Genomic DNA, 18,243 nt, shown 5'->3' with positions numbered 1-18,243 from the left:
ATTTCCAGGGGGGGTCGCAGGGCTCCTGAGCCCCCACATCGGCTCAGCTGGGGGTTGGCGTGGCAACCAGCTACCCAAAATTTTCTTGATGTTTAATTAGCCAGGGGGTGACGCCGGCTCCGGTCTCGTCCGCAAGGTCCCCGCTCAGCTCCGTGCCCCTCGGGGGGCTCCTGGGGACCTGGCAGGGGCTGGGGAGCACATCCAGCTGCGCGGCAGCACCGCGGGGACGGGCACGTGCTCCAGTGCCACGGCACAGAGCACGCCAAGACGCTCCTGCTGACACGGCAACGGTGAAATAAATGAAACGATTACTCATAAATCTATGGCCGTAGAAAATATCAAAGGTGAACTGGAGCAGCATCGTGTGCGAGGTTTCAAAAAGCAGCAACAACTCGGAGGCAAGAAAAAGGAAGGAAACCTGATTTAAGGCAATCACGCAACGACTGCAGTTAAACGCAGTCCTGCTCCAATAGACTATAACCGCCTCTCATGCACTAAAAGCAGAGAGGTGGCTGCTGCCCCGGGAGGGGCCGCAGGGGTAAGGCCACCACTCCTTGTGCCGGAGGGACGCACACCGGTCACTCACGGCCAACCCACCCGGCACTCGTGGGCTTTGCACTGATCTGTTCTCAGCAATATCAGCTGTCCCGCGGCAGCAACCGGGGCTGGGCGAGAGGGCAGGTCCCCGGCAGCGGTGCAGCGGAGCAACGTCCCACCGTGTCGCGCGGCCACAGAGCATCACGAACCTCGGTCCCGGGCCGGAGCGGGCCCGTGCCCGGCCTCACGCAGCCAAAATGCGGGTGCGGCCGCCGGGGTCAGGCTGAGGTAGCCGGCACCCCGACCGCGGGTCAGCCCCCCAGCTCCTTGCTCCCCTCCCCGGCACAGACCCGACCTCCGGGGCTCGGGCTGTCGCCATTTCTCAAATGGCCAGAATCCGGTTTTCTCCCTCTGCGCAACTGCGCCGTGACACCGTGGGGTTATAAAAAGGAGAGATCACTCTGGGAAAGATGGCATAAAGCATGACGAGGGAAGATCATCTCTTCATAGAAAATTTTATATTGCTTACGACTTACTGTCTGTGAACATAAAACAGTTTAACCAGCCGACCCTAAATCACAGTGACAGCTTTACACTACCCACAAACCTTTGCTCGCCCTTATCCAGCTCAGTCCTACCTACCTCCCCTCCCCATTTGCCTTTTTTTTTTTTTTTAATGCATGCTCGCTCCCCCCCTTTTCTCTGGGAGAGCAGCACATGCGTGTGCACAGGCATGCAGAGAAGCGGCCGAGGCACAGCGGGCACTGAGAGGGGCCCGTGGCTGGAGGCCGGGAGGGACGAGCTGCGTTCCCAGCCTCGCTGTTCATCGAGACCCCAGACAAGTCACTCGCCCATCGCTGTCACCCCACCCCGGTCCCCCCCCCAAGTCCGTTCAGCCCCGATGCTCTTTGGGACGGCGCCTCGGCACAGGGCGGCTGCGCAGCCCTCGCACGCACAGCCCGGTGCGACCCGTTTTATCCGTCACGTCTAATCCCCGATGACAGCAGCCGGCGCGGGAGCGGGAGGGAGCGCGATGCTTCGCCTCTCCTCCCACGCCGGAGCAGGACAGCGGCTGCCCCCCATCCCCGGGGAACAGCTGAGCCCCCGCCACGGTCGCGTCCCCCCGGGGCCACCGAGGTCCCACGCGTCCTCACCTCTCCGTGGGGATGTCGAAGGAGCGAAAGGTACCCTCGTGCCAGGGCGCTGGCTGGCAGAGCGAGGCTGCGCAGCAGCACCCGAGCGCTGGGGGAGGCACAGACGAGCCCCCTCCAGCAGGATGCAGTCAGCTCCGATGCCCGGGGCGGCCGCAGGAGCCGGGAGCTCCCGGAGCACCCCCGGCACGGACCCAGCACCTCGCCCCCCGCTCGAAGCTGCTGCTGGAGCCCTCCCTGGGAAAGGCCCTGCCAGGCTGGGTGCTCTCTCGGGATGGGGATCAGCAGCCGCTAACAAGCCGAGACACGCTCCTGGTTAGCTTCTGCTTTTTTCCATTTTTTCCCCTACTTAAAATAAATCCCAGGCTTTCCTCTTCCAAATCTGCTGAGCTGATGCTACATGGGAAACTGTGAAATATTCCATGGCTGCATGTTCCCCGTTGCTCTTAATCCACTTCCAATTAAGATCACGTGTGACGCATGCCTGAGCTAAGTGGCCATAAAACGCTATTGTTGCAACTTGATAGCAAACCAAATGGAAGAAAATTACAGCAAAATCCAAGATTAAGGATAGCTGGCTCACAAAATACAGTGCTTAAAAATAACATGAGGCAATTCCCTCCTGATTTCGGGAAAAATCGCCACTGCCAGCAGCATCCTCTGTACACAGCACAGCTCAGCCTCTGCCTCCCTGGCTCTGCTGGCAACACATCTCGGCAGCGTGCCGTGCAGAGGACAGCCCTGCCCGACTGCTGCTGCTCCCCTTACCGCTCCGATTGCCACAACCCCGCTGCGACCCCACGTCCACAGCACAGCACCCGTGCACGGTCCCACTGGGCACATACCAAACCTCCCCGGAAAGTTCAGCCAAGGGCCAGAGCCCCCCGGGCACCCCAAGCTGCGATTTAAGCCCACGGCTTCCCCCAAACCCATCCCGAGCAGCTCATCCCAGCCCATCCCTGGCATCAGCAGCTCCTGCAGCGGAACAAGCCGGACACACGGGAACGCTGCGCTGGCTGCTGCATCTTCCTGGGACTCAAAGGACTAAACCCCTTTATCCCAGTTGCCAGAAACGATGGCAGCCTTTTGATGAGGGTGATTTTAAGAGAAGGAAAGAGGGGGGGAAAGCAGCACTAGAAATTTGGCTAGCACGTTATCAGAGGAGGAATCAGCTGCACGGCCAAGCACAGGACCAGGTGTTCGGATCAAAGCTCTCCACTCCCCCCGTGATGCCCCATCCTCGGAGGATGAACACAGTCCGCACCCTCCCCCTGAGAAGCACCTCATGAAGGTCAGACCCATTTCACACTTGGGAGACGATTTGGGGGCTGGCACGGGGCCAAAAGCCAGTCTCCAATATTTGTGTGCAGCCGGCAGTTGCTGCTGGGGTCTCCCCTTCAAAACGACCCCGTCCCTCCCACCACGTGTTCCCCCACCCCAATGTTTGCACCCTCCTCACCCTCTGCCATGACACATCTCGTCCTCTCAGACATGGGTATGGTTCCCATGAGACCCCCCCCCCCCCGTTTCCCCTCAATGCGTTGAGGAACTGCAGCTTGCTCCGCTCCCCTCCCAAACACCCCCATGGTCGCTGACCCCCACAGCCCAGGCACCAGGCTGCCAGCCCACCCAAAGATCATACTTGATATATGTTATCTTAGCTTGTTATCTTTTGGCTTGGTCTCTTTTTTTTTTTTTTTCTTTTTTTTAAGGCAAACCTCTCCCACAGATGAAGCCAGAGCATCCACCCCAGCCCCCCGAGCCCCCACCACAGCAGGGCTCTGACCTCCTCCTCATTCTGAGCATCACACAACAGCCTGCGCCAGGCTGCACTTGCACAGGGCAAAGCACACTAACTTCTCTGCGTCATTTTTTGGCCGAGAGTTTAAATTCTAAGGATCTTTTTAGAATAAGTGTGTCAGGAAAAAAAAAAAAATCCCTGAATCCTCTGGCCAGAAATCAGAGTGCAGAGCAGAGGGGCAGTGCCCTGATGGGGAAGGCACTGCATCAAGAAAATCCTTCTAACAAAAGTTAACAGCTAATCAACTTTTTTTTTATTTGAAGTTACCGACTCAATAAAAATCAGAGATTAATTATGATACAGTTATTAATCCATGATAAGCTGAATAGCTGGGCTTTTCAGAGGGAGAGCAAGTTAATGGGGTATTTTCAGAGGATTTAAAAAGGGAGCAGTTTTCTCCAGATTAATGGGCTGGCACAAGGCTGATGTGCCAAGAGGAGGGTTGGGCTCCCACAGAACCTCTCACGTGGAGCCCAGAGGCCCTTTTCCCCCACGTGAAATGGCTTTTTCTGTATAACAGGAGCATTTAGTGGACTGGAGCTTTTCTGCCAACTCCCGGTGATGGGGGTCAGTCTCTCCCCTTCTCAGCCCTCGGCAGCTGGGCTGGGGCAGGGCGGCTGCTCCCCCCCAGCTCTGCACAGCACCCAACTCTGCTGGGGCTCGCTGCCACCGGGAGCCTCGAGGAACATCCCCACACCCCAACGGGGAAGGGAGAAGCCTGGGAATAAGCAGAGGGAAGGAAAATGTACAATTACACAACTGCGCTTCTTCAAACGACACCTGATCCCAGCAAACATCTTTAAGACATGAAAAAACGTTAAATTTCCCCCACTGAGATTCCAGGTTATTCAAATCTGATCTGAAAAGCTATTTTTAATCATCTTTGCTCGCAGCTGAAGGGAGCAGCCGAGGCCAACCGAGCAGGAGGACTCCGTATGCTTGTCCTTCGCTAAATTTACAGAAGCTTAAAATATGAACCCCGCTACCATTTGGCCACGAGGTTATCGATCCACAGATGGGTAGATGCAGCGTCTGTCACAGCTGAATATTAAAGACCCTTTAACGCACAGGGTGGGCACGGATCTGCTGTTGGGAAGTTCAGGAGAGCCTGATGCACTGCATCGACATCCCCAGGAGGTACGTGCCCAGTTACTGGCTGGGGTCGAGCGGGAGCGCTCCCCCACCCAGCCCCTGCGAGACCCACGCCTGCCCTTCCCCACTCGCCCGCTGCTCCTTTATGTTCCCAACTGCTCCCCGCCCCCCCCAGTATCTATAACTAATCTTGTCAGCAGACATCAGGCTCAGGGGCTGTGCCAGGCGAGGGAGCGCTGCGAACGCAGCTCCTGGCCCAGCTGGACCCTTGGCTTTCCCCGCCAAATTTCTCCAAAAAGTCCCAAAAGCAGGAAAGCAGCAAGCCACTGCAGGAATTGAGGAGGAAGCCAGAAAAGCCAACTTTCCCCCCTGCAGCATCGCTGGTGCAGCTCCCGGCAGGCTGCCAAGGCTGGTCACGGACAGGGGCTCCCGGCAGCACGGCCGGAGGAGCTGGGCACATTCCCACCACGCCTGCCCCAGCTTCGAGGACATCCTGGCCCAGCCGGCGACACGGCCATTGCATCCCGATTAGTCCCCAATTAGACTCTAATCCTGCATGTTTGCATATTGTTTAAATCAATACATTGGGTTTTATTGCAGACAAAGCGCCACTGAGCATCGCCCTGTTTATTAAAGACAATTAAAGGATTCCGTGCATAACAAGAAATCGAAAAAAAATTAGACTGGCACCCATTTTCTTGATAATTAACAGCTGAAGAGCTCTGACAGCAGAGAGCAGCAGGGGGAAGGCAGAAGGAAACAGTCGCTGCAGCTGACCTCCGAGATGCCGGGTGCCGGAGCACACAGAGCGGGATCCCACAGCAGGATCCCGCAGCCACCACGCACCAGCCAGACTGTTCACCGTCAGACCCACCAGCTCCGCTCCCTCCGCTGCTCTCCACGCCAGGGCACTGTTTTCCCAGGCGATGTTCCAGGTCATTTTCAGGACTTGCCTACCGGCAGGGTTATCCCAGCCCAGCAGAGAGCACGACTGTGAACCTGTACTCCTTGGTCAGCACAACAGGCTGCGGGCACCCTCCATTTGCTGGCTGAGAACAGCTCGCCCAGGCCACTGACAGCCTGGGTGATGCCCAGGGACATGAGCCTTTGTTCGGCAGCGCAAGCACCCCTGGGATCCTTCTGGGGGTCTCCCGCGGTTTAACACCAAAGCCCATTGCTTTCATCTGGATAAACCAGCCTTCACACGCCGCAGCCCCGTGCCTGTGATGGAGGAGCCATTCGAGGGGAGCAGGTTCCCTCCCCAGCACCCAGAAGCAGCCCTGCCTGCTGCCAAAATCCGGGGGTTCGGCTGGCACCCCCCGTGCAACACAAGATAACTCCCACCGGCAGCCGCCAGCCCCTTCCCGGCTCCCGGAGCGGCACAGGCTCCCGTGGGGTCCCCGCGTCCCCTCCCGGGGGCCCATCCCCTCCGCTGCGGACCCAGCGATGCTGAAGCTGTCACACCGATTTCTCTGCTCATCTCAAGCCTTTCTGCTCTGCAAACGCGCACAGACAGACATTTCAGCAGCTAATTGGGGAAACCGGGACCTTTCGCTTCGCAAGGAGCCGTTATTTCGGTGCAGTGCTGCTGAGCGGGTGGGGACGGCAGCACAGGGAGCTCCAGTGCGAGGGCTGGGGGACAGCACTGGGCAGCCCTGGAGAGGGGCTGGGTACGTAATGCCATGGAGACACGTGGAAGGGAGGAAAAAGAGCTTGCGACGTGTATTGGCACCAGTGCACAGCTGGTTCCGCGTGTTTTGGCTCAATCCTGCCCACCCAGCCTCAGCACTGGGTTTGGGGGAGCAGACCGGCAGCCCCCAGGGCTGGGAAAGGCAGTCCGAGGTGGGCTCAGGGCTCACACAGACCCTCCTGGCACAGGAGATGCCTGGACAGGGTGTCCTTCCCACCACCCCCCAGCACCCACCGTCCTCAGCCAAGGTGGGGTATGAGCTGCTGTCAGCTCGGATCTGCCCGGGAAGCTGGGAGACTCCTGCTACAAAGGAGAACGCTTCCCTGCCACACTTCAGCGAGATGCGAGCTGACAGGGCCTGGGGACGCCGGCTCCGGCAGCGGGGGAGCATGAGCTGCTCTTTACATCCCGTGACTTTTTTGGGACACTGGTGGAAGGGCCTTTTTTGGGAGCAGTGGACAGCAAGGGAGCAAATTCCTGAAATGCTCCAGCTCAGCCCATCCTGCGATGGGCAGCCCCTGAGATCATCCAGGAGGAAAAAGGGAAGGCAGCAAACCTTTGTCCCCTGCCCTCACCCAGCAGTTTGGACTGGCACAAAAGCAGCGCTGGAGGCTGTGCCTGCAGCCACCGCTCCCTGTTTTGGGGTAGCGCAGCTCTTTCTGCTCATTTGGCACCAGAACGCGGGGGTCTGGCTCCCGGCTGCGGGAGCACGAGGACACCAAGAGCAACCTGAGCTCACTTGGGCACCACTGAAAATCACAGGCAGCAATTAAATCACTCTTGACCCAGTTGAATTTGAACTGGCATCTGCAACACGAAGACATCTTTCATCTGTGGACATCCCATATCTAATTGTCGCCTGCACTGCAATTCATCGTGAGACAACAGAAATCTATGATTTGCCTTGCAAGAAAACGCCTAATGAACAATAATTTGTTTTTAAGTTGGGGGTCTTTCTGGCATAGAGCTAATAAATTGTAATGATACCGATTATCACATCTGTTTGCCAGCTAAGCTCCTCCACAGCTTTGCTCCACGAAATGCAAGCGATTACAGCCTTTGCAGAAATAGCTGATCAGAGAAGCCAGAGGGCAAACGGGGAAGATGGAGCAGCATCTGTGAAAGCTGCCTTTGATGTAGCTGTAGATGTCAGTGCGAGACAGAGATTCCAGCTCAGAGGAATATCCCATCTTTGTCTAACTCAATTATTTCATTTAATTCATTGTCTTTAAAAACTCTCCCTCCCCTCCCAAGGCTCCCCCAGTGCTGACACGTTATCAGACACCCACATTAGCCTGCCCTCTCGGTGGGTTGTGCCAGGCTGAGCCCATCGCCGGAGCGGGCAGCTTGGCCAGGAGCTGCCCAAGAAGGGGCGACTGCTCCTGTGACCACAGGCAGGTGCATTTTCTCAGCACCCAAATGTGCTGGTTTGGCTGGTGAAGGGCTCCAAGAGGAGTGTGATGGGGCAGGGCCCCCCGAGCACCAGGTTTAGCCCAAGCAATCATCACCTCTGCCCAGCTCTGCCTGCACGCTGCAGCCCAGGCAGGAGCACAGACCAGGAGCTTTTCCAGCACTTGTCCTTAGCTCACTTGGGCAAGGCAGAAAAGTCTGGTCCGCTTTTCTCGGCAGCGGTGGACGATTGGGTTTGGGGAGGGATCAGCCCCTCTCCCAGCGCAGGTGACGTGGGGCCGGGTGGCACTGAGCACCCACAGTGCCAGCGGCACGACCAGCGCAGAGGGGACACGGGCATCACATCAACCGGTTCCCAGCCCTAATTTGTGATTCGCAGCCGCGTGCCTCCCTCCAGGCTCACGCCTCAGGAGGCTGGGAAAAGTTGCCCATGATAAAGCTGGAAATGACATTTTTAACCAAAAGCGTGGGGGAGAAGGTCAGCTCCAGACGAGCAGAGCAGGCTGCGGTGGGAGCAGCGTCCTGCACAGGCACCGCTTCCCCACCGCTGCGGGGGGGCGGGGGGGCAGGAGGGATGGGGAGGCGAGGGGAGCAGATGCCGTCTGCAATTTCCCCACATAAGCAAATTGCAGTCCTGCGCAAGCAGAAGCCAACTTCACCTTGAACACCAGAGCAAAGCATGCACGAGGCTGACAGCGCAGCAAAGCCCCAAGGGCTGCGACTGTCTGCTGGAGCCCTGGACGCTGGCAGAGGTCAGGGACAACGCAGAAGTACAAAGAGCATACTTGCATGCTCCGAGATTCTTTGGCTCGATAGGAAATGCATCCCTGGACAGCCTCCCATCGAGCCACAACCGGGTCCGGGGGGAGAATCTGGAAGCTACAGGCTGGAATTTATGAGCCCTGCTCCCATTAAAATAGCAGGCAATATTTCCATCTGTCAGTAAACGATGATAAACAGACCAGCTCCTTTGCATATCTTAGGCCTTGCTCAAACAAAACCACCACGAGGGAGGGCAGGATTTGGCATACAGATGACCATTGCCATGCTAGGAATTTATGGCTCCAGCCTGCCCGGTCTCTAGCAAGTGCAGAAGCAGGTATTTATACAGACTGATCCACAGAGGTCTGCGAAGGCCAGGGCAGCGTAGCCAGGGCCCTGGCACCCACCGCAGCACCCAGTTACCCACCTTCTTGGTTTGCTGGGGACAAACAAGCATCCTCCTGACCCAGCTGTGAGCCGGGTCCCATCAGCACTTTCCTGCCTTTGAAGAAGTCCAGTGCTCAGCAGGATGGAAAGTGCTGGAGGGGAACACGGGTCCAGATTCGCACCCAGGACCTCCCCACCCCGCAGATGTGCCAGAAGCCACCAGTGAGCACAGCAGCGAAGGTACGAGCACCGAGGACAGCCACCCAGTACGCAGAGAGCATCGTCTGTGTGTGGGACACGGTGCCATGATCACCCATCCCGCTAACTGGGGCTGGGGTGGCCAGACGCAGCAGGATTTACCACCCTGCAACCCGCTGCTGCTTTGCTGTTTGCAAAAGCATTGCAGATTTGTTTGCCAACAGATGTTGCCAGCTTCAGATGTTATTAAACAAACATTTCCTCACAAAACTGGGACTAGACTCCAACCCCTCACTGCTCTTCAGCAGAGCAGCTCCTTGCAGGACAGCACGCCGTGGGCCGCAGAAGGGCAGCCGGGGTGCACGGTGCTGGGCAGCGAGGGGCTGGCATCGAACGCGTGGTTTTACAGGATTCCGGCACATTCCTGCCCTTTCCCCTTCCCCTCAACTTCTCATCACCCTCTCACCAGATAAAGGCATCAATGAGCTACAAAGTGCTTTGGAGACCTCAGCTCATTAATCCAGCTTGTAATTAGTCTGTAAGGAAAGGAGGTCAGTTGCCAAGTCAGCTGCCCAGTGCAGCTCAAAGGGGTCTGCACTGGGACCCCCTGCAACTGCTGGTCCCTGTGGAGCAGCCTCAGGGTGCACAGCCAGCGACACCCTCCTCGAACGGCAGCGGCGTCCCGGGGAAAGCACTGGCCTCAGGCTGGGAATACTGGGCTCTGGGCACTGCCCTGGGCACACGTGTCTGCGCCAGGAAGAACAAATTCCCTTGGTTTGCTGCTTAATGCAACGCAAACCCTCGCAGCCGAAAGGCTCAGGCAGAGCTGGTCAATCGTTGTTGCAGGGTGACATTTGTGGGCACGTTTCCCTGCTTTTATGCAGGAGAAAATCTGCAGCAGTCAGCTGTACGGGCCCAGGCCAGGTAAATGCCAACAGATGGCACAGAGGGCAAGCGAGTCCTTGCCCCCGCACGAGCTCCGGCCCGGCGGCACAGCACCTGCCGTGTGCCAGCATCCCCGCTGCGGCTGACGGGCGAGGGGCCGGGACCACCCACCCACCCACCCAGACCCCGGGGACAAGCGCCAGCCCTTCTTGTACACTCAGAAAGTGCCCCCAGAGAACTAACGAGGGGGGCTTAGAGGAGACTGCCGTCACCAAGGTGACATTTGGAAAAAAACAGGCAGGAAAGCGGAGACTTGGTTAGTCAGGCTCGGCATGATGGGATCACCTCGTTGCTCTTTAGAAGAGGCTTTGTCCAGCCACCAGCAGACATACTCCCTCCTCGTGCTGCAGCCTGACTAGTTAATACACAGCTCTGCACTGCCTGGACTTGCTGACAACATGGAGTGGATGTCAAGCCTGCCTGGAGGGATGACGCCGGGCTGCTCTCTCGCCAGTCGTAACACAACGAAGGTGTTTTACAATAACTTGGCAATTAACAGGAGCTCCACCGCCAAAAAGAGAAACCATCCCCAACTCACAGCAGCCTCGGACCACTACACCCCCAGCACGGCATTACATGGACGACCAGCAAGCAGAACAGGCCACTGCGCACATCACCCCCAGGAGTTCAGATACAGGTGCTTCAGGGCATCCCACAAAAGATACCTTTGCCTCCTAATGCCGCAACACCTGAGGTCCCGTGCACTCAGCCCATCACCTAAACACTTCGTGAAACAAAACCATGGACCCCAAAACATCATATCAAGGGCAAACACGGAGCTGTCTTGGCTGCCACTTCTGCTAAGTGTTTTTTTTTATAAACATGGGTCTCTAAACAGAAAACAAGACCCACTCTTGTTGCAATGCTGGTGCTTCCTTCTCACTGGAACAGATCGACCCTGTTAAACACATGGACTCCAGATGGCACAGCTTGTCTGGTTTGTTGTAGGGCCCATCAAGTGTTGGTGTCACAGCAGACAATATCCCAGTGCTCGCTGGTACCCCAGTGAGCTAACGGCAGGCAACAGATCCCCTTGTACAAGGGACTCGGGGCAGTGACCTCCCCTGTGCGAACACACCACAGAAGCCCTCCCCGGGCAGCCTCTCCTGGGGCTGCAGGACAGAAGCAATATCCCCCCCCACAAGCCAGCACAATGAGACAATTTGCCAAGGACGTTACGTGTCAGAGGGCCAGTGGAATCCAATGCAGCTACATGCTGCCAGAGTATCTGAGCACAGAACACAGCAGGTTAATAGGGGTTGCCAGTGCAGAGCACCCCAACAAAAAAATGGAGATGAAGTTTCAGGAGATCATAGTTTCCAACAAAACCTCCAACCATATTTGAAAGTGTCACTTGAGAGCTTTTAACCCTCAGCACCAAAATCTAAGCAGTATTTTGAGTCAACAGCAGCCAAACTCAGCACAGTTACAGGACACGTGCACAGCAGGAGGCTGGAGGGACAGGGTCAGGATGGCACCTGGAAAGCAGGTAGCCGGTAACCCAGAGGCCGGCAGCCACTCCACCCTTGGATGCGCTCATCCCAGCTGCAAAAGTCATCTACAGAAACCCAAGAAGATGCTCACAAAGACACAGAGTACCAGCAACCATACTTGCACATGGACGGGACCCACACGCATCCATCCATCTGGCGCAGCAGCGCGGGCTCTCAGGCCCCAAAACCACTCGAGAACCGGCAGTGACAGCGGGCTGGGGAAGGCCCCGGTGTTCAGGCAGACAAGCAAGTGACAGATGCCGAGGACAGCACAGCGTTCCCGAACATCCCACAACTCCAGCACACCAAGCCCAGCGGAGTAGCTGTCCCAGAGCAAGGGCAGCCTTTGGGCAACCTTGACCTGATGGATGGGCTCCTACCTTGGGCTGCCGGCATCTTCCCCTTGTTGAGCTGCTTGAGGCGCTTCTGGTGGGACTTGCCGTTGTAGTGGATCTGCGCCTGTGCGGCCGAGTTGAGCTGGATGTTGCAGACCTCGCAGAGCGTGAACGACTGGTGCTTCTTCTCCCGCTTCATGCGCTGCTCGGGCTGGCTTAGCGGGCAGCTGGCTGCCTCCACCAGCCGCACCCCGTTCTCGGGGTTGTGGGATGGGCTCAGGGGCCGCTTCATGCCTGCGGGAGGAAGGACAGACCTGCCGTGAGGACAGAGGGATGGGAACAAGGGGCCAAGTGAGGCAGGAAAATCAAGCACAGGTCCCATGCCTGTGGGGTGCCCAGGCTGCCTGGATCTTGCTCCCTGAGCAAGAACAGCAGCATTTACATCTCTGCAAGGAGTTGCATTAGGCAAGACAACATGATCAGTGGCATTCCCAAGAGGTTAGTGCTGGAGCAGGGAATAACACACTTCTTCCAAGTTTCTAGCACCAAATGACACTCCTCATGTCAGTTAAAGTCTTTCTGTTCACTCCTGGACAGCACCGTAGGTTGGCCGAGGGAAGAGCTGGGATGGTAACCAACTCTCTGCAGGCAAGAAATTCAACTGGTTGGACTTGTGTGCTGCTCTGGTGTCCTGCAGCCCATCCCTGCCATGGCAGGAGGAGGACCGGTACTGGTACCTCAAGCCATGAGCACTTTCTAGCCCATGTTAAGTGGGTGCCTGTCCTGAACGCAGGGTTCTGCAGGAGCAACTCGCATTGGGAGCTTGAGTCCCAGACCCACACAGGGCCACCACGTGGAAGAGCTGCCCATGGAGGGGTTGGGGTCAGCGAGGGACGGCCCTCCTGCAGCCTTTGCCTCACAGACACACAGTCCCCACTGCCCGACCCCGAACTGGGAGCTGGTGGGACATGCAGAACTGCGCCTTGGAGAGGCGCAAAGGTCACCCGAGCCCTGTGATCCAGTTACCACCTTGGAGCTGGCAACTGCCAGTTACAAATACACACAGGCACGCTGTGCCGAGACACCCCAAGGGGCCAAGAGCAGGGGACCGGGGTGTCTGTGGGTGGCCAGACAGGCTGCAAAGGTGCACTGCAGAGATGCCCTTGGCATCCTCAGGAAGGGCTGTGCAGACACTGCTCGCGGGTTCACCGGTGCCCTCCTCGGACGTTAGGGACCAGACCAGAGGCTTTGGTTTATGCAACAAGCAGCCTGAAGCACCACGGCTGTCCCTGCCTGACTTGGTGCAGCACCATCCTGGGAAACCTCACCCAGCAGCCCCAGCCCACTGCTCCTGACGGTGGGAAGCCCTGCACACCCCCTCGGACACGGCTTGCGTTTCCCAGACCCGCACCCACCTCCGCACCCGTGTTTTTGCTGCGGGAGGTGACAGGCCGAGCTCTCGCAGACTCCCCTCTGGGACAAGTCACATAATTTCTCTCCAGAGACAACCCATTGCAACTTGAGCACCCCAAGAATTGCCCCCGGCTCCCCAGCAGCCAGCCGGGGGTGGGTTCGGGAGGGGGGGGGCTGCCCCCCCCCCAGCACCCAGAGCCTCCCAGGGGAGGAAGGTCTTGGTGCGCTGAAAGCAGACAGGCACAGCTCGGCCCCGGGAGCCGGGCGGGGGGGCCCAGCGGGGACCGGGCGGTCTCCGGGCGCTGCAGCCCCGGCCGCGGCCCCGCGGTGGCGCAGAGGCTGCGAGCAGCGGGCCCGAGCCGCGGGAGCCAGCGGCTCTGCGGGGACCGGGGGGGGGGGGGGGGCAGCCGCGGGTACCCCCCACCCGCCCGTGCGTGGGTGGGTGGGTGGATGAGTGCGCTCCCACCCACCCACCCACCCGTGCGGCGAACGCCCCGGTCCTCAGCAGGTTTTGGCGTTTTCAGAGCACCGGACCCGTCTAGCTCTATCCAGCTTCCCGAGGTGACAACGAGCATCTCCCTTAGGAGATCTAGTCAGCAAAAAGCAACGGAAGGTTTTTCCACGGGCTGTTAATTGAGCCGGAGGCGAAACCCAGGACCTGCGGGGATGGAGGGCAACCCAAGCTGCGGCAGCAGAGCCAGCCCGGTGTCACCCCAGGGGATGTCACCACCCCGCGCCCACCGCAGCGTTTGTCACCATCTCCTGAAGGAGTTAATGTCATTTTTGCTCAGGGAGGGGGTCTGCCTGTGGGGGTGGACCAGGACCTGCACAACGTGCTCCAGCCTTGCAGCCAGCTGTGCATCAGGCAGAAGCTTGGACTGACCACCAACGGTCCCTTCCAGCCTAAATTACTCCATGATTAGCCAAAAATGTTAACAATAAGATCCTTAAACTCCTGCTTCACCGGTTAAAATAATAAGGAGCATAACTAAAAGGAGATTTACATTAAATATAAGTAAATCTACTTTTTGGCAGAAGGATTTAGGAGCCTGAAGTTTGCATGCAGCCCTCTGGTACCTATTAACCCTGGACTCTCTCTAGAGACCTCAGGATTTTTCCTGAGGCTTCAGCTTCACATTTCAATGAAAACGAAAGAAAATGCATAGCCCTTGTGCTTGGGACAAGTGAAACAAGCATGGCCCAGCACTGAAAGGCTCAAAAAAACCCTAAATTGTATTTAAAAAAAAACAGCTAATGTTTTTCAGATGAAATCTCCTGGACTTGGCACGCTCAGGGCTGGCACAGCAGCAGGACAGAGCCACCCCACACTGAGCGCGAAGATCTCAGCAGCAGAGCTGCCCCATCCAACTGAACCACGTCATTTGTGGTCATTCCCCAAAACTCACAGCAATCAATGCCTGATCGTACTCAGATGGGCAGGGAGCCCCGCAGCACCCCAGGGAGAGGGCCTTTACCAGAATAACCATTAGCAGAGCAGCCGGAAAGCAGATCTGGGAGACGATCAGCGTCGGGAATGTGAAACGGGGCCTTGGGGATGCAGCAGGACACACAGAGCGCTGGTGGGGACACGCCAGCAGAGCCAGGTCCCCGGGTGCCCTTGGCATCCTCCCTCTCCCTGGGTATTTTTAATGCAATTACATCCCAGGACGCAGAGCTAAAATTGGAACATTATGTGGACAAAGTATCCCAAAAGTCTCCCTCATCTTAAAAAAAGGAACTGCTGTTGCTTTGATTAGGCAGAGGCTCCCTGTCCCAGCTCTCATTGCAGTGTTTAAAAGGTCTGTCCTAATTGCGTGCACGCTTGTCTCATTCACTTAATTTCTGCTGCCCCTGTTCTGCTTCTCAGGTATCAGGACCATAAATTTGGTGATTCTTGGCTGGGACAGGTCACTACACATGTAAGGACCAGCAGCTCCCTGACTGACAGCTACTTTGGGGCAGATTTTGCCTTTGCAGCAAAGCATTGAGGATCTTTTGGGAGGCTGTTACCCCCTTTCACAGGGGGGAAACCGAGGCACAGTGAAGGTGAAATGACACCCCACACATGCCCAAGGTGACTCGGGGGCTCCGAGCCAAATCCAGCACCAAGCACAGGGTCAACGCATCCTGGCTCCACTGCCCGATCCCACCCTGGGGCCAAAGCCACCAAGCTTTTGTCTTCTCCATGGAGGACCAGGAGCAACCTCATCTTTTGGGTGGTCTTCCCAAGGGGTGCAGGGCTCCACTGGGATGGGGGGGGTTCACTCACCCACCTCTGCCCAGACTTCACTTGGCTGATCAGCACCAACGACACCTCCCCGGGCCCATGATGCCCCCCGCCCCCCATCTGCGCTTTTTGCTGCCCTTTGCTCAGAACCGCCGAGGGCTGTGCCGACCCCGCCGCCGGCCGAGCGGGGCCAAAGGCTCCTGCAGGGTGCGAAAAGCTCCCTGACAGATGTCCAAATCTCTCTGAAATAAAAGAAGGTCAGAGCGGCTTGGGTGTCACTGCAGCAGCGAGCGCTGCGTCAAAGTGTCCATCCTCCCACCGCGTGGCATTTCCAGGACACGCTGCCCACCCAGCATGGCAAGCCCCCGGTCCCCAACCAGATGCTGGTCCTCACCCTGGTCCCCAAGCCCTGGACACCCTGCGATACACACAGTCCCAGCCCAGGACTGCAGCACTGCAATCTCTGAGTCCAAGGGAGCTTTCCCCCTCTAGCCCTCAGTGCTTTTATTGTTTGCAATCACTTGGAATAACAAACTGATTGTGGGATTGCCATCCCCTCATCCCCTGTCACTCCCAGCAGCCAGATTGGTCTCCCCAGCCAAGCGGCACAGCAGGCTGCCAGGCAGGTGGGTTTGCACAGTGAGTTTGTAATTTTAAGGTCAGTTTTATATACTCCTGTACAGTAGCCCATAACCTCAGGTCTCTCCCTCTCTTTTTTAATAGCACCATAAACATGTTGCGAAAGGCTGTAAAGCGCTGACAAATGTTAGAAAGAATTTTAAATCCAGGCATTAAATATCTGAAATAAGAAACACTCTGGTTTATAGAGGGTGCACGATGGCAGAGCTCGCCTCCTTTCCAGAGAACATCCATGCAGGTGGAAGGAAAGCGACGGAGTGAGGCTCTGCCAGGCGAGGACATGCCTCTTCATCTGCTCCAGGACCTTTGCAGACACCGTTCCGTTCCCTGACCACCCCAGTTCAGCCCCCCATGGACTACCCTTCCCCACCAACAGCGATTTCTCCTCCCAGGAGCCAGGCCAGATGCATTTGCACCAGGGGCCTGGGCAGCAGGAGTCTGTCCCAGTGCTGGCACTGGCCCGGGGGACGCTGCATCCCTGGGCTCCAGGGTAACCATTCAGCTGATGCCACAGCCCAAATTAATTTCAGCCCCTGGAAAACCCTGACTGGTCGCCTGAGCACCTGGGGCCTGGCCTTGGCACACACACAGCAGTGAGATCCCATTTCCCAAGACCCCGGCACCTCCAGGCTTCCTCTGCAGGAACCGGGCTTGCCCTGCGGTCCCCTCCGCAGGGGACATCCCCGTAGCTGCTCTGCGCAGTCAGCAGCTGAGTTTCTGAAGCAGCCCCATGCTGGGACATCCTTTACTTCAGCTCCTAAATGCAAACCAAACTCTTTAGCAACTATAACTTCCCACGCAGGCTGTGGGCACCGGAGAGCGGCTCCGTGCCGACATGCACCTGCAGCTGCCCACGCACCCCGCGAGCACAGGGACGCAGCATCCCTCACCTCTGCGGCCGGGGAGGATCAAGTCTCAGTGAGCCCCTGGGCTGTGCTGGTGGACCAAACAGTGCCCTGTGCCACAGTTGGCCACCTTCTGCTGGGCGGCTCTGCCAGGAACTTGCAGGCGGCAGCAACCCCCGACGCCGGCAGGGAGGAGCGAGGAGGATTAGCGGAGGCGATGCCAGCAGACATCTGCAGCGTGCTGACACATTTACGCACCCTCAGCCTGCAAAGGAGGAGCTGGAGCTCAGGGCACATGGCAGAGGTCTTGCAGCCACCCACCCTCCATGCTGGGGCCCCCCAGATCTCAAAACAGCTGCTTTTTAGCAGGGGGAATAGGCTTGCACCCAGAAAAGCAGCTACCTGGCCATGAGCTAAGTCACTGGGACAGTGGGGTTCTGGCCAAACTACAAAATCCTGATGAGAGAGCGGGTTCGATGCACGTTGGGTCCTTCACCTCAATTCTGAAACTCTGGATAACCTGAGGACAGACCCGGCGAGGCCATCCCAGGGTACAGGGAACACAGTTAAGCGCAGCCTGGCCAGAGGTTTCCATGCTGATGCAGCCCGAGCGTCTGCCCAGGGATGTTCTCCCAGTCCTACCCTGGCAGGGACCCGTGGGCTCCCTCCTGCCATTGGCACAGATTTGTGTCCCACAGGTCTTTTATTGGGCCTGAACACAACGGACCCAACACATGGGGCCAGAACCTCCACCAGTAAAACTGCCTTCGCCACAGAGCTGAAGTGGCATCAGAATTGCTAATCTGGAGGTTTGTCCCATTCAGTAATGTGGAATCAGGGAAACTACCACCTGAACCTAAAGTCTGGATGAACTTGCTAAGAGAGCAAGAAATCTAAAAAAAAAAAAAACCAAACCAATTTGACTTCACATGATTCCATAACAGTGAATCCACTTTCCTTATCTCTGGTTAAGTGTTCATAATAGTAAATAAAAGCAACGGAAGTATAAGAATTAGTATGAAAGATACCACCAACAGCTGTCACAAAACTCACTTAAACTCCCCAAGCAATGACCTTATTTGCAGTGGCCCTGTTTGCATTTACAAGGATCCACAGGAAAGCCAGAGAATACCACAAACCCTTACCCGAGCACAACTCAAATCACTGCATCTCATTGCTGGCTCAGTTTGCTCTTTTCTACTGGAATTTGCTGTTAGAGCTGACAGTGCGTCCCCATTAAAATTGTCTTGAATGCACAAATTAGCCAATAGTTCCCATGCTTGGAGGTGTAAATCTCAGCAGAGGGGCAGTTCGAGTC

The 18,243-nt window shown here is 57.0% G+C and overlaps 1 protein-coding gene across 7 annotated transcripts in view; it reads right to left on the bottom strand.

The window, feature by feature from the left end:
- Positions 1-18,243, bottom strand: part of ZNF385C (zinc finger protein 385C) — a 99,586-nt gene that overhangs the window by 43,162 nt on the left and 38,181 nt on the right. For 6 of the 7 annotated variants that reach the window (XM_030021677.2, XM_030021678.2, XM_030021680.2 and 3 more), the window contains one exon: positions 11,847-12,095. In XM_030021677.2, coding sequence (XP_029877537.1) covers positions 11,847-12,095 — 249 coding nt within the window. Of the gene's footprint in view, positions 1-11,846; positions 12,096-16,970; positions 16,993-18,243 lie in introns of those variants that run through there. The other variant, XM_030021684.2, reaches the window with a different exon arrangement.

This window comes from Aquila chrysaetos, chromosome 8 (genome assembly GCF_900496995.4).
Source record: "Aquila chrysaetos chrysaetos chromosome 8, bAquChr1.4, whole genome shotgun sequence".
Classification (NCBI taxonomy): domain Eukaryota; kingdom Metazoa; phylum Chordata; class Aves; order Accipitriformes; family Accipitridae; genus Aquila; species Aquila chrysaetos.
This window is presented reverse-complemented; position numbering and strand designations above follow the sequence as displayed.